Source organism: Anas platyrhynchos, chromosome Z (genome assembly GCF_047663525.1).
Source record: "Anas platyrhynchos isolate ZD024472 breed Pekin duck chromosome Z, IASCAAS_PekinDuck_T2T, whole genome shotgun sequence".
Lineage (NCBI taxonomy): Eukaryota > Metazoa > Chordata > Aves > Anseriformes > Anatidae > Anas > Anas platyrhynchos.
The window spans coordinates 21,003,110-21,017,282 of NC_092621.1; the positions used below are offsets into that span (position 1 = coordinate 21,003,110).

The 14,173-nt window shown below is 36.8% G+C and overlaps 1 protein-coding gene across 1 annotated transcript in view; it reads right to left on the reverse strand.

The window, feature by feature from the left end:
- Window positions 1–1,768: 1,768 nt before the first annotated feature.
- DEPDC1B (DEP domain containing 1B) overlaps window positions 1,769–14,173 on the reverse strand; it is a 34,315-nt gene continuing 21,910 nt past the window's right edge. The window contains exons 10-11 of the mRNA XM_038170762.2: window positions 13,830–14,015; window positions 1,769–13,530 (exon numbers count right to left, since the gene is read on the reverse strand). Of these exons, the coding sequence (XP_038026690.1) occupies window positions 13,369–13,530; window positions 13,830–14,015 (348 nt within the window). The 3' untranslated portion in view covers window positions 1,769–13,368. The remainder of the gene's footprint in view (window positions 13,531–13,829; window positions 14,016–14,173) is intronic.

Consider the following 14,173-nt stretch of genomic DNA (forward strand, 5'->3'; position numbering starts at 1 on the left):
AAGCATTCTTGATGACATATTTCAAGTTTCCTCATGTTATTTAGTTAGGAAAATGTCTGTAATTTATGCTTTTATTGTAATTTATGCTATTAATAATGCTTTGGTGAGACCAAAGCAAAGTGGCAACAGTGGAGATATGCCTCTCACTCCAAAAGACGATATACATGTATAACCATTCACAGTTTCATTCTTTGCTCCCGAAGCTGCTTAGTGGTATTTCTGTTTCTCTCTTCCAGTAAACTTGCAAGGGGTTTTCTGAATAAAGAACACTCTTACCATTTATTGCAAATTAACAGTCTTTTAAAAAGCTGTCTGAAAGATCCTTTCCTGCCTCCTGAGCACACATTAGCTTTCAGCATTTCTTCAGAAAGAAATGTTGAATGCCTTTTTTCTCCCGTGTTTTTATATCTCATTTTGGTGAAGATAGGAACATGTCCTCAGTGTAAAATAACTCAGCCAACTACAAGCCTTCAAAGCAGTCTCCAGAAAGTAGAAAAGGGTCTTTCCTCCTCCCTGCTAAATCCCTGCCTACCCAGAGGTAACCATCTCTAATTTTTAAGTCTTCCCTAAATTTAATTTTCCCGAAGAGAGTATCAAGCTAAGATAGTCTCATTACTGAATCATTTCGATTACCCTCCTGTGCATTATATTCCTTTCTGTTGTTTGTTTGTTCATGTACAAAGCTGAATGAAACCATATTAATTACTAATTGTGCCAGACGATTCATGGGGGGCTATAACAGGCATCTTGACAATTAGAGAAGGTTCCACCCCCCTTCCAACAACATCACTCCATTGATTTTGTCCAACCAATGCCTAATGTCATGGCTCACCATACTTCACTCATCTGCTTTTTTACCACATCCTTCTCTTTTTCTACCCTGTACTATTTAACTTCTCTTATTCTGCCAAAAATTTGCATACTGGTCTTGTGCAGGCTAACACTAACAAGGTCTTGCCGCTGTTGGATGTAATTACAAGTGTAATTATGACCCTAGATGGGGAACAGGGTTCATGAGTCATGTGTGGAGCTAGGTTTGTAGAGGCCATATACAAAACCCAGTCCTTACTTTGGTAGCAGAACTTGTCTAAGCTTAATATATCAGCATTAGTAAAAAATGTACGAAAAGACATGCCTCTGCAGGCGTTCTGCTGAAGTAATTTCCAACAAATTGTCAACTGTGTTAGGGCAAGGACTAAAGACACAGGAAGCTGACTGTGACATCGTCTTGCTTAATGCTTACCTTGCCATAGAAAATTAACTGACAGAAACTTGTATTAATAGAGGCTGTTCTTCTCTGAGCAAAGACGTATGTTGAAAAGTCTTTCCTTCTGAAAGCAAATACCTTGGAGGATAAGTGTATAAAAACAAACAAGCAAAATGCCTTTCATGAAATGGGATTATTCAGTTTGTATCTTACTAATGTGGATAGCATTCAGCCTCAAGTTTGCTCAATGCAAGTCTCAAGAGAGATGCTATTTTGTGGTAAGCCTTTAGAACTCTATAAGTAGGCATACTTTTATCCAGTCATTGAGACAACCCATCTGTATCAGTAGCAGTAGCCATTATTTTTTTCTGCTATGCCCCATGACATCCTGCAGCATCATTATCAAGATACCTGACCCCACAAGCCGTAGGGTGATTTCTTTATCCACAGCGGATGGCAACAGACAATATTCTTCTCCGCTTTATAAATAAAAATGTAAATTAAGCACGACAGAAATTCTTCAAGTAACACACCACAGATAATGCAAAAGAGATCCACATGTCATTTTCTTATCCATTTATTGTCCACAGAGGGCTAGAAAATTAAAGTCCTTATGATTTCCCTGTCCTCTTGGGGTGACATATCCCTACCCTCTCAGGCCAAAGTGGCTCTGTCTCTGGCTTGAAAAATTCTTGAATGATGAATCAAACTGAAGGTTAGAACAATGTCTCTCCTGTCTCTTTGGCTTTTTAATGTTGCCTGTTTCAACAGAGGTGATATTCGATATTTATCCATTTTTTTATTATTATTTTTTATTTTATTCTTGTTTCTTGCCTGGGTATCCATCTTACAATGATCCTATGTCAAGTTGCTTCCCCACTAATTACCTTGAAAAAATGCGTTTCGTACATGAACTTTTTTTCATAGTTAAATACTGGAGATCGGAAAAGAAATCAGTATATGTAATTTCTTTCCAAATATAAGGTTACCACTCAGCATAACACTATTCAACAGAAGCCAGAATTTTTCATTCTTTATCTTGTAACTCATGCAAGATTATAATTGCTTTTCTTTAAATATATATTTACACTTCAGTTTTACTAACCTGTATGACACTTAACTATGCAAGTTAGCTCATTTAATCTATATTTTATACAATACTTTGTTAAACCTGTATTTGGATTCATGAGCTCTTCAGGTATTCTCCCAAACATGTATTCAACACACCTGTGTATGAGGACACAGGCATAGCTATGAATTAAGCTGGCAATAACAGTCCCAAGAAAGGTCATGAGAGTTAGGACTTCTGAGTAGGCCAGAGACCAGAGCACATCACCATGGCTTCAGGCAGGTTTGCAAGCTGCACTGAAAGCTGTTTCTTCACTATTAGCATCCATGTTACCACATCAAATTACATTCATCATGTTATAAAAAGCTGCAGTCTTACCTACGTTTGGCTTCACAAACTTTAGGAAAAAATAGCATGATCCAGTTGGGATTAATTCTTTATGTAGCTGAATTTGCGTATAACAACTCCCATCTTAAATAATAATAATAATAATAATAATAAAATAAGCTGGCCAAGCTTTCTGTATCACTCTTACAAATTTAAAATTCATTTTCAGGTTTTCATGGTTTGAGGCAATAACTGCATTCATTAATACAAACCTGAACATTTATTGACAAAATGAGGTGAGAAGTACAAAGAAGACTGCAATACTTGGTATAAGGGAATTTTTCTTGATATTTAAAGCTTGACTTCCAACCAAATCTCAAGGCAGAAAAACATATTTCATACCAATATTACAGAATTGATGTTACACCTGAGTTTCATTAAAATCTAGATTTAAATGTCTAAACAAAGATGTTTTCTTAATGCTGCAGTGTTTTTCAAAATAAATAAATAGATTATGTAAAATAAACTTCCTAAATAGTTTATAAATTGTGAAGAAATTATTTTCCTAAGTTCATTCTTGCCTTTACTCGTATATTTTGCATTGAAGACTTTAAAACTTCTCTTGCTTTGATTCTATTTCCTGACACAATGAAAATCTACCAGAAAAATAATTGGTGGTTTCAGATACCTGTGAAATGAACAAATAGGCTGTCTTGAACATATCCTTAATTATATCTTATCAGTCAATATTTTGCAGATATTTTGAGCATGTACATATACAATACTGATCATATATATAGAAAAACTTGGCAAATCATGTAGTAAAGCAGGGTGCCAGGTTCAAAGCTTCACTCTTTTTTTCTTTTATTATGTTAAGAAAACAGACACTATCGTGGTACAAACATTATTATTCTACACACAGATGAATCTACGCATCATCACAGAATAGCAGATGAACCTGGCTACAGATGAACAGAAAAACAACAGCTGTTCTGACTGAAAAGAAGTCATGAGAGGAAGTGAAGCAATTAAAATTTGAGTCTTTTTGACTCTTAAGCAATGAAAAGGAAAAAAAAAAAACTTAGTAGTCTGTCTTGTAATGAGCTTGAGTTAAAGAAACTCAGGTGGCTATTTCCCAGATGAGCCTATTAAAACACTTCACAGGTAAGCACATAGCCTAGGGAATTCAAATCTGATTTGTCTAGTTCACTCCATACTCTTAGGTTGGTTGTTTGGTTGTTTTTTTTTTTTATTTATTTATTTAAAGAAAAAAAGAAATCCAAGCCTTTATGAATTTTGAAGTGCACACTAGTTAAATATCATAGCACATGCTGTTCTCCCAGGCTGAGGTGTCTGATATCTAGTGCCCCACATTCAGGAGCATGCGGTACAGCTTCTCCATACAGATTTACACATTTACTCTTGCATTTTTTTCAAGTTATGTAAATCACTCCTCACCCCTAGCAAGGGAAAAAAAAAAGAAAGCATTACCAGAATTTTTGTTTTGCTTTTGTTTTAAATATTTATGTTGCTAATTTGCCTTATAAACCACTATCCTCAGTTTGAAAGGACAGAAATTGCCTGTTTGTTCCTGTTTAATTCAGATGTGTGGAATTCCAGGAGTAACACATCCTGGGTAAAAGCACTTAGATCTTTTAAAGACTCATGAGGTTTGTAGACAGCATCCTAGAAGAACCTGAGCATTGCTGTGTACTTCCATTTGCCCAAATTATTTCTTTGATGAAAGCTTATGCATCCTTACAGATGTAGATGTCTGAAGAGGTTTTAGCTGAGGCTTACATACCTGTGTGAAGCTTTGAAAAGCAGGTTTCTCTGCCAAAACCAGACCAGGCATTCCTGTGCTGTATTCTCAAACGCAAGTGTGGTACAGAGCACAGTGTAAACATCTCAGTGATTTTGCGCTTCAGTAGTCTATGTTCTGTTGGGTTAATAGGTTTTGGCACACCTGGACCCAAGCTGATTCAATTCAGAGTACCGGTCTCTGCACCTACTTTTGTTTCTCAGTGTTTAAGAAAGGCTTCCTATTTTGGATCAAAGAGTTGCTTACATCCCTGGGTTTTCTATATAACAAAAAGTGGCTGGCAAAAGCCAGTGTGCAGAGGACAAAATATGCTTTCAAATAAGAGATTAAGACAGAGGCAAGAATTCAAGAGATGGTGTGCATGACATAGTGACAGTTACTTGTGCAACATTCACAATATCTTTCCATTAAGTTAAGGCCTAAATACATAAGCACATACTATCAGAATCCATAGGATGCCCAAATCATACAACATTGTTTTCATTTCCATGGTATGAGTGGACAGGAACAAGAACAATAACATACACCGTGGCTGATTAACATTAAATGGGGTTCTTCATCTTCAGACCTTGGCTTTCTTATTCTCCGACTAACAAACATTAAGTGTCCTCAATAACCTGCTCAAAAAAGAACACACTACAGCATTCTGGTCACAGCACACTAATACGAGCTTCCATTTCAGGAAAAGCTTCCATTTTAACAAAGTTATTTTATAAACATGTTCTTGAAATAGAGATAAAATAATGCTCTCTGGCTGGCAGTTTCTTGGAGGGTTTGTAACCATCTATTGCAAAAGAGAAAGAAAAATGTAATAGCTGCTATTGCACCAAGCTGATCTCACCTCCTTGAAGGCAAATTAAAGAAAAAAAGGAAAAACAAGAAAGCATTAAAAAGCAGTCTCTATTCCTGAGGCTGATTTTGACTTGCAGCCTTGCTGCTGAAGAGACACTGAATGTATTTTTATTAGCTATTCCAGAAACTCAGAATATTGTTCTCTTCTCAGTGTTTTTTATGTTTAAAAACAACTCCAGAGCATTAGTAGCCCTATTTCACAGATTAAAAAAATAGTACAGTAACAATGAGGGAATAAAACATCTTTGTGACATTCAGAAGACAACCAGGATGTATGAAAAAGGCAACGTGTTTTCTCAGTTTCCAATGTCATGCTCTAGTCATTAAAGCAAGTTCCATTGCAGAAGACTCAGCTGCAGCTTTGACAAGCCTGTTATTGCATATTCACTTCTGCTGCCTAACTGGATAAAACTACTTTGGACCTCTCTCAAGTTCCACAGAAAATTGTGTTCAAGCTAGGCAGAGCAATTTTATCAGCTGTTGTTGACTTTGCCAGTTGAAACTGAACTTATAAATCACGTAGTCAGACAATTTAAGACAAGATTGCCAATTTAAGACAAGATTGCCACTACTACTGATGAGGACTAAAATGTGAATTGTCAACGCTACATGCAATTAGAGTGTTATGCTTATTAATACCAAAGAAACTACCAATGCGTATTCTAGTATTGTGATAAAAAATAGGAATGGTATTTTACAGGGTGAACAAAACCTTTATGCTTCAGAACTGGTCCTAGGGGTTGAACCCCTCCTTTTCATCCTATCTTTCCCCTAACTTTGTTTTTTAAGCATCAAAAATGAAAACAAGATTTTTTTATGGAAAGGAAAGAAAACCTTTTATTCTTATGCACTGTTAGAAAGAAGTGTCAATATCTGCCTATTCTTCCCACCTCCTTCCCCAACTTTTCTTCACATCTGCTTACACCATTAATGTTATTCAGAAATATCACTTGAAGACTTCATCATGAAGCATGCAAAATTCAAACAACAGTTCCATGTGCAGCTCAGTGAAACAATATTAAGAGGGAACACAACCAACTCTGAAAATACAATTATATTGTTTAGTCAAATCAGTAAGAAGGTATATTAGTACACTAACAAGGCTAACATTTGAGAGGTAACAATTTTACAAAATGATAGAGCCCTAGTATGTAAAGACAATTTACAATGAGGTATTTAAGAAACCATATCTAGCTACAACACAGTAACATCACTCAATTCTAATTAGCAGGAATATATTTCATAAAATTCCAAAGGCTTTTATCATACCTTTACTTATGCTCCTTTTCTGTGATTATATGCCTTGAAAAATGTCACAAGGCTGACCTCTGCTGGGTCATAAATTACCATGCATCTAGAAGGATACACAATACATTAAACTATACAGTTATCAAGGAGAAAAGAAATTTTTCATAGGATCCCCAAACAGTTTGCATAGATTCCAACATGAAAAAGACATTCTTCACACAGTTTCTTGAAACAAGAAAGCTAATATTTTGCAAGCCATTGTATCAGACAAGAGACTAGCAAACCCACTACTCATTCTCTCACCACTATTTGAACACAAAATCATCTACAGAGAGGACTGCATATCATGAGATCAAATTTAAAAGCTAGCACTGCACATCAGCTTTGAAATAACATAGCAAATCTTAGTCATGCACAAGGCCAGATCCTCATGCAGATAAGTACTTAAGCAAGGAAACAAAAGAAATATCTGCAAACATGTAAATGCATTAAATTATGCCTTTTATTCACCGTCAGAATCAGTCTAGAAGTGCCAAGGTCAGTCCATCCTCTCTTCAGCAGGCAAGCTCAGGAAACACTGCCAGAAGCTTCTCTTATATTGCTAAAGTTTCAGGGAACCTTGCAGTTATTTCAAACCACAATTATAGAAACAGTGTAAAAAAAAAAAATCATAAGAAGAGTTAGCTATAGACAGATATAGGCTAGTGTTAAGACAAAAGACACTTCAGGTTGCTTTGGATGTTCGAGAGTTGTCTTCCCTAAACATGATTTGATCAGTTCAGCACCATATAAATACCAGGCTGAAAAATAGAAGATTAAGACATACATTTTAGAATGCCTACTTAGATCACAGAGCAACAATGAGTGTATTACTGGAACTCATACCAGCCACCAGACCACATTTCTATGTATCTTATCCTCTCTCATTCCCAGTGAAAGCAACTGCAGTACAGAGACATACCTCACTCTCCCTAACCAGAGTGCTGTGCAGAGCAGAGCTGATTTTCAATATCCCCATAAGCAGCCGTGCCCCAACAACACAAAAGGTGATGCCTCTTTGCCTATATTCGCTGAGGTTTGGCTGAAAACCAAAAGTTAAAAGTACTGTTTTCTTTAGTTGCCTTAAATAAAATTTTAAAAAATAAATCAAGAGAGTTAACTGTTTTACATCATTTCCTGAACTCGGTGAAGCTGATGACTTTGAACAGATGGGGGACTCCTGTAAAAATCCTTAGCACACAAGGACTGATGAGCCCTGAGATTTTGTCTGGTCTCCCATATATTAAGTCATAATGCTTCTCCTTTGCTCACCATGCCCTCAGCTCAGTGGTTGCAGTAAACATACACCAAAAAGAATACCTCTGAGAAACCAAGCAAAAGTTAAAATCACCACATTCAATCATTCAGTACCCTCAATGTCAAAATAAAACCACAACCCCACCTCCCTATTTAAACATAGCTAGCTCCATTTTCCAACCACTGAGTATTGTTCCCTTCTCAACTCATGTCTTCATTCCTTACCAATATATGTACTTCTTTACGTGAATGTACTTCCACGAGCTAATCAAGTGACCTCTTGTTCCTGTTTCTCATGAATGGAAAAAACTGAAATAACGTAAATCCTCACTTTAAGGAAAGTTATTTTGAATTCTCATCTTGCATCATATACAGTTTTTCAAAAGCCTGCAAAAACTGCAATGTTTCAATGTCAGTCACCCAGTACTGAGCACGGAGGTCACACGAGAGATGACTCAGCTGATCTTATGTAACATCCTCCAATTTAGACCTCCAAGAATTACATTAGCCTTTTGCCTCAGTATAATGTTGGAAAGTCTTGTGCACTGGGGGATTAAACCCTTACACAGGGGTAGTTCTCCAGAACACAATCTCTACTGAACATTTTTCTTTTTTTTTTTTTTTTAAATGTCCTACATTTCCTCCTTTTAGATAATTTTGATATGACCATGCTTGAATTAATTTTTAACCTGCACTGTTCCATACTAATGCCCCTATTATTACTGCACATTCTAAAAACACCGATGAGATTACCTACAGCAGCAACAGCTTTTTTAATATATATTTTCATACCCTGTTTCCTGTCCAGTGAAAACACTGACAGAAGAACCTAGTACTGATTTCCTGCAAAAATCATTAAGAGCATCTCCATTAGTAACTATACCCTTGTACTTGTATTTATGCAGTTCTTAATCACTTAAACTATTACTGGCTCATGTCAGTATTTTATCAGATGCTACTTAGTGGCATGCCATAAAAAGCCTAATGTGCCCAAAATTTTCAGCCGTATCTGTGGCTCCATAACTACTTATGAGGAATCCATAATAAAACAAAAACTAGGTCTCTTATCAGTTTACCTAAATCTGACATACTGCTATCTTACCCCCACTGCAAAATTTTTCTGAATTAAAAGCTGAAACACACTTTAACGAACCTGCAGACCACAACCCTAATAAAACCAAATTCACCATCCAAGACAGTGTACTTTCCATCAAGAATTAAAAACAACATATTGACTAAACATTGTATTACTCAGCATTAGATTTTTGCCACTGAAATTCTGTATCAGTTTTTTCATTCTTTTACCCAGATTTGCTATCAGATGCAATCCCATGTTCTCTTGAATAACGAAGTGTATTTGGTACTCTTCTAGTCTCCTGCCAGAATGAGCAAGAAATTTCTCTATGCAGCCTTGGCTATCCAAAGTTCCACCCAAAAATCAATGAACTTGAAAATGACAGCCCCTAAAAATATTGTTTAAAAATCCTGCCTCTTTTAATTTCTTCTAGAAAGGACTTCACATCCATGTATCAGCTTCCTCTCTTCTAAAGAGATGTAAGCATATCTTTTATGTTACATAGTTATGTCAGTAAAATCACATGAGAGTCAGGCACCCAAACAGAAACTCATGAATGGGACCTAAATTCACCTGTTTATAATTAAACTTGTCAACTCCTTTTACAGACAGCAGAATGCAACACCCATTTCTCAAGTATGACTCACATCAAAAGGTAAGATAAATCCAGCCTACCTGGACTTGTGCAAAGCATTTGACACCATCCCCCATGATATCCCTGTCTCTAGATTGGAGATAAATGGGTTTAATGGATAGACCACTCAGTGGGTAAGGAATTGGCTGGATAGGCACACTAAGAACTGCAGTCAATGGCTCAGTGTCCAGGTGGAGATCAGTAACGAGTGGTGTTCCCCAGGGAGTCAGTATCAGGGCTGGCACTATACAACATCTTTGCCAGTAACACGGACTGTGGGATCAAGTGCACCCTCACCAAGTTTGCCGATGACACCAAGCTGTCAAAAACACTGGAGGGAAAGGATGCCTGGGCAGGCTTGAGAGGTGGGCCCATGTGAAGCTCATGATATTCAACAAGGCCAAGTAGATAGCGGATCTGGGTCTGGGCAATCCCAAGCACAAATACAGGCTGGGTGGAGAAGGGATTTAGAGCAGTCCTGAGGAGAAGGACCCAGGAGTCTTGGTTGACGAGAAGTTTAACATGAGCTAGCAATGTGCACTTGCAGCCCATAAAGCCAACGGTACCCTGGGATGTATCAAAAGAAGCATGGCCAGCAGGTGGAAGGAGGGAGGTGATTTTGCAGCTCTGCTTTGCTCTCAAGAGACAATACCTGGAGTTCTGCATTCAGCTGTGGTGCCCCAACAAAACAAGGACCTGGACTCATTGGAGTGAGTCCACATAGATGGCCATGAAGATGATCAGTGGACAGGAGCACCTCTCCTGTGAAGACAGGTTGAAGGAGTTGGGGTGGTTCAGCCTGGAGAAGAAAAGGCTCTCCAGGGAAACATTACAGCAGCCATCCAGTACCTACAGGAAAGGTACTAATAAAAGGGGGGCTACAGGAAAGCTGGGGAGGGACTCTTTGTCAGTGAGTGGAGTGACAGGACAAGGGGGAATGGCTTTAAACTAACAGAGGGTTGTCTTAGATTAGATATAAGAAAGAGATTCTTTACCATGAAGATGGTGAGGCCTTGGGACAGGTTGTCCAAAGCTGTAGATGCTGCATCCCTAGAAGTCTTCCAGGCCAGGCTGGATGGGGCTTTGAGCAACCTGGTCTGGTGGGATGTATCCCTGCCCATAGCAGGGGAGGTTGGAACTGGGTGGTCTTTGAGGTCCCTTCCAGACCAATCTGTTCTGTGATTAGCAGCTAACAATGGAAGCTAATACTCCAAGAGTGACTAACATCAGAGGATCAGAGCAGAAACAGAGACATGCAAAGCAGAAGATTTTTCAGATGATTTATAGTTACCTTTGGAGCTGTAGTGAGCTGTGTTTGTCAAAGGAAAGAAGCAATGTAGCAAACATCAACAAACAGGAACGTTGAGCAAAGTCCCAGCTCCCCTCCCAAGAAAGGAAGATCAATACTTTATCTCTTTTAGGAAATGGTTGAGCAGAGCTTTCACAGCTGTAGAAAGTAATAGGTTAGCAAAAAAGTTATGGTCAAGGTGATGCTGGAGGAAAAGGGATTGCTCTGCTGGGGCAAAACTTAGCATAGAAAAAAGATAGACACAAAAGCAAACCAAAATAAAATATAAAATAAAATAAAATCTTTAAACCCAAGATTTTGGTTCTTGTCCAAAAATCCTAACAGTAACTTGACACCTAATTTCCTTACAGTTTAAGGTTTAGTACTAAGGAGTTAAACAGCATTGTGCAAATCTAATGACAAATTAGCTCCTCTTTACATATGAACTTAAAATTAGATATTTAAGATAATGCTCTTAGATGACAAACATGAATTTATCATCCTTAAATAGGAAAAAAGAAGCGACTAAACCAATAACATTTACCTTTGAGTCTTCCTCCTGCTATGTTTGAAAAGGGTGCCTACTAAGACTTCATTTAGTGAGCCTCTTCAGTAAACAGCCACTGAGATAAGCAAAAGAATGTCTGGCCTCACAGTGCAAGGGAAATAAACCTAATAGATCCCAGGTTGTTCAGTATTGGCAACATCAAGACACTGAAGGTTTTAATACAGCAGTAAAAGTTAAATTCCTGAGAACGTTAATATGAAACTGAAGTTTCTATTGACTATGGTTTAGGGATATGAAGTGTTGCGTTTTTTTTCTTAGACAGTGAATCAAGGTCAGGCTTCTCTCAGCTAGCTTTCAAGAAGCCTCCTACACAAGTGCAGTTGACCCACAGAAAATGTCATATCTTCAACTTCTAACAGTGGAGACTAATGAGTGAACTCTAATTGCTGTTTAGAACAGGTTAAGGAAGGCTATATGAATAGTAGGAGTGGAACAGTGGGGAAACAATTCAATGTGACACTAGAAGGCTTATCAGCAAGCAGTGAGATTACTTCCAACAAATAAGATAGAATCCTACCCCTCCTTTGCAGAGAAGAACAAATGTCAGATGACTTAGGGTTAGCTTCCTCTTTTTTAAGCAAGACACTTTCCTAATAGCTGTTCTTATGCTTCGTGCGTTACTGTTGTAACCAAATGATTATACAAGTAGTCTAGTCAAAGATAACTGCACATAATCATATACAGCACACTATCACAAATTTGAGGTTATGTCACCTTCAGAGACCTAGAACAAAAGGTAAGAAGTGGCCTCAGTCTAATTTTAATATTAATATTTTCTTAATATCAAACAAGAACAAAGTTCTTTTGTATCACTCTTGTTTAAATAATGATTACTGATATGAAGTCCAAGTATGAAGACAGATCATGGAAAAACACACTGTTCATCAAAAGCACTATACCTGAGAAACATTGCAGTCTGCTAAGTCAGCAACCTCACAATATACATCTTAAAGCTTATTGACTGATTAGGGGGTTAGCAAAGTGAAAATGCTCACTGTTTCATTCCACGATAACCACCTTGCTGCTTATTAGAATTTCAGACATAGTTTTTGAGATGTCAGATATCTTCTCTACTGCATAAACTTTGTGACATGCAGTAAGGTATGATATATTGTTCTTTAGAACTCTTATGGATAACCTGAAACTATCACTAAGTAAATACCTGAAAACATTAATGCTTTAATTGCTCAGAGGTGCTGTCACAATCAAGGTATACACAGTACAATAGGTTTCATAATGTAAAACAAATGAAATCATTAAACATAAGAAATGTAAGGCTTCAGATTTTTCTCTGAAAATGTGTTCTATTGGACCGGCATCAAATTTTTGTCCAGCAATATTTAGTAAGAGTTATGGAAAAGAGTTAAAAGACTGGGTTGATTAACAGACTAGGTCTGCAATAGTGAAATCCATGGAACTTCAACAGGAGTTGGGTCAAGCTATAATGCATCATAAGAATTAAAATTGAGTCTTTACAGTTTTCTGAAATAAACCTTACATATTAAGAACACTAGGCTAGCGTACACATTATCAAAAAATCCAGTGTTTCATACTTATTCACTTCTGTACATAATATGAATTTCTCAAGCTACTCGTGAATAAAGGCCAACTAGTTTACATAAGAGATTCATCTTCAGAAAAAAATGCTGCTCACTAACAACAATATTACACAAATACATTTAGACCTTGAAATAGACTACTGAAAGTGTACCTTATCACCCATGTAAGTTAATCATCGAGTTTTTAAAAAAATACAAAACATTTTAAAAGTGTTTTACAAAAATACTGATATTGGTTCACATTTATAACTCCTCAATACTTTCCTCTTCTTTTGACCTTTTTTTTTTTTTTAATACAGTCTCAACAATATCCCCAATACTCTTTTTTTTTTTTTAGTGAGTTAATTACATGTTGCTTAGGCTCCTTTTGCATAAGATTGCCTGATATGTTCTGACTCAGTTCGATGATGTATTACAAACCGTTCACATCCGAAAGCTTCTGGTTCTGTGAAATGGTTGAAAAGGCTTTTTTAAGGCCCACATCAAAATTGGTGGTTTCTGTTTAGATTTTTCAGGAAATAGTACTGCTTCAGTTTCAGGGGTAGGAAATCGTTCTTTATACACTTCAGGGTAAGATTTCTGAAACTAGAAAAACACATTAATTTAAAATGAAAAATTCACTAACACTTGGCTTATTAAACAATGTCACCTCCATTTACAGAGCAAGAAAATTCCTCTATCAGACTCTCTATACAGAAAATTAACTGATATTTTCCAATATGGCTTGATTCATTACAGTACCTCTATTAAAAACAATTAAACAGCAGTTTAATTGCCCAAATATCTATTATTTTCAACCTCTATATTTGCCTTCAATACTTTACACCTAAGTCCTCATAAAGAAGTTTTAAAAAGTCAGTAAAGACTGAGGAAGAATTATTTACTTGTTTGAGCTTCTTCTTCTTGTCTTTCACAGATATTTCTTTGTTCATTGCTATTTCTTCCAATAAAGCTGCCAGTGGTTCTTGAGAGCCAGTAGCCCTTTGGTATTCAAACTCATCTGTGCTGATTTGGTGACAAAAAGATGGAGCAGGAAAAGTTGCATCAGTGTCAGCCCCAGTATATTTTATCTGTAAAAAGAGGAAAAAGAGCTGTTCTCTGCAAATTTGCAAAAACCGGCCTAATCAAGTTGTCCATCATTTATGGATTAATAAAGTCATTTTGGTCATTAAAGTCATTAAATGTTATTCACAGACATTAAATGGAAAAGGACAAGACACAACAAATT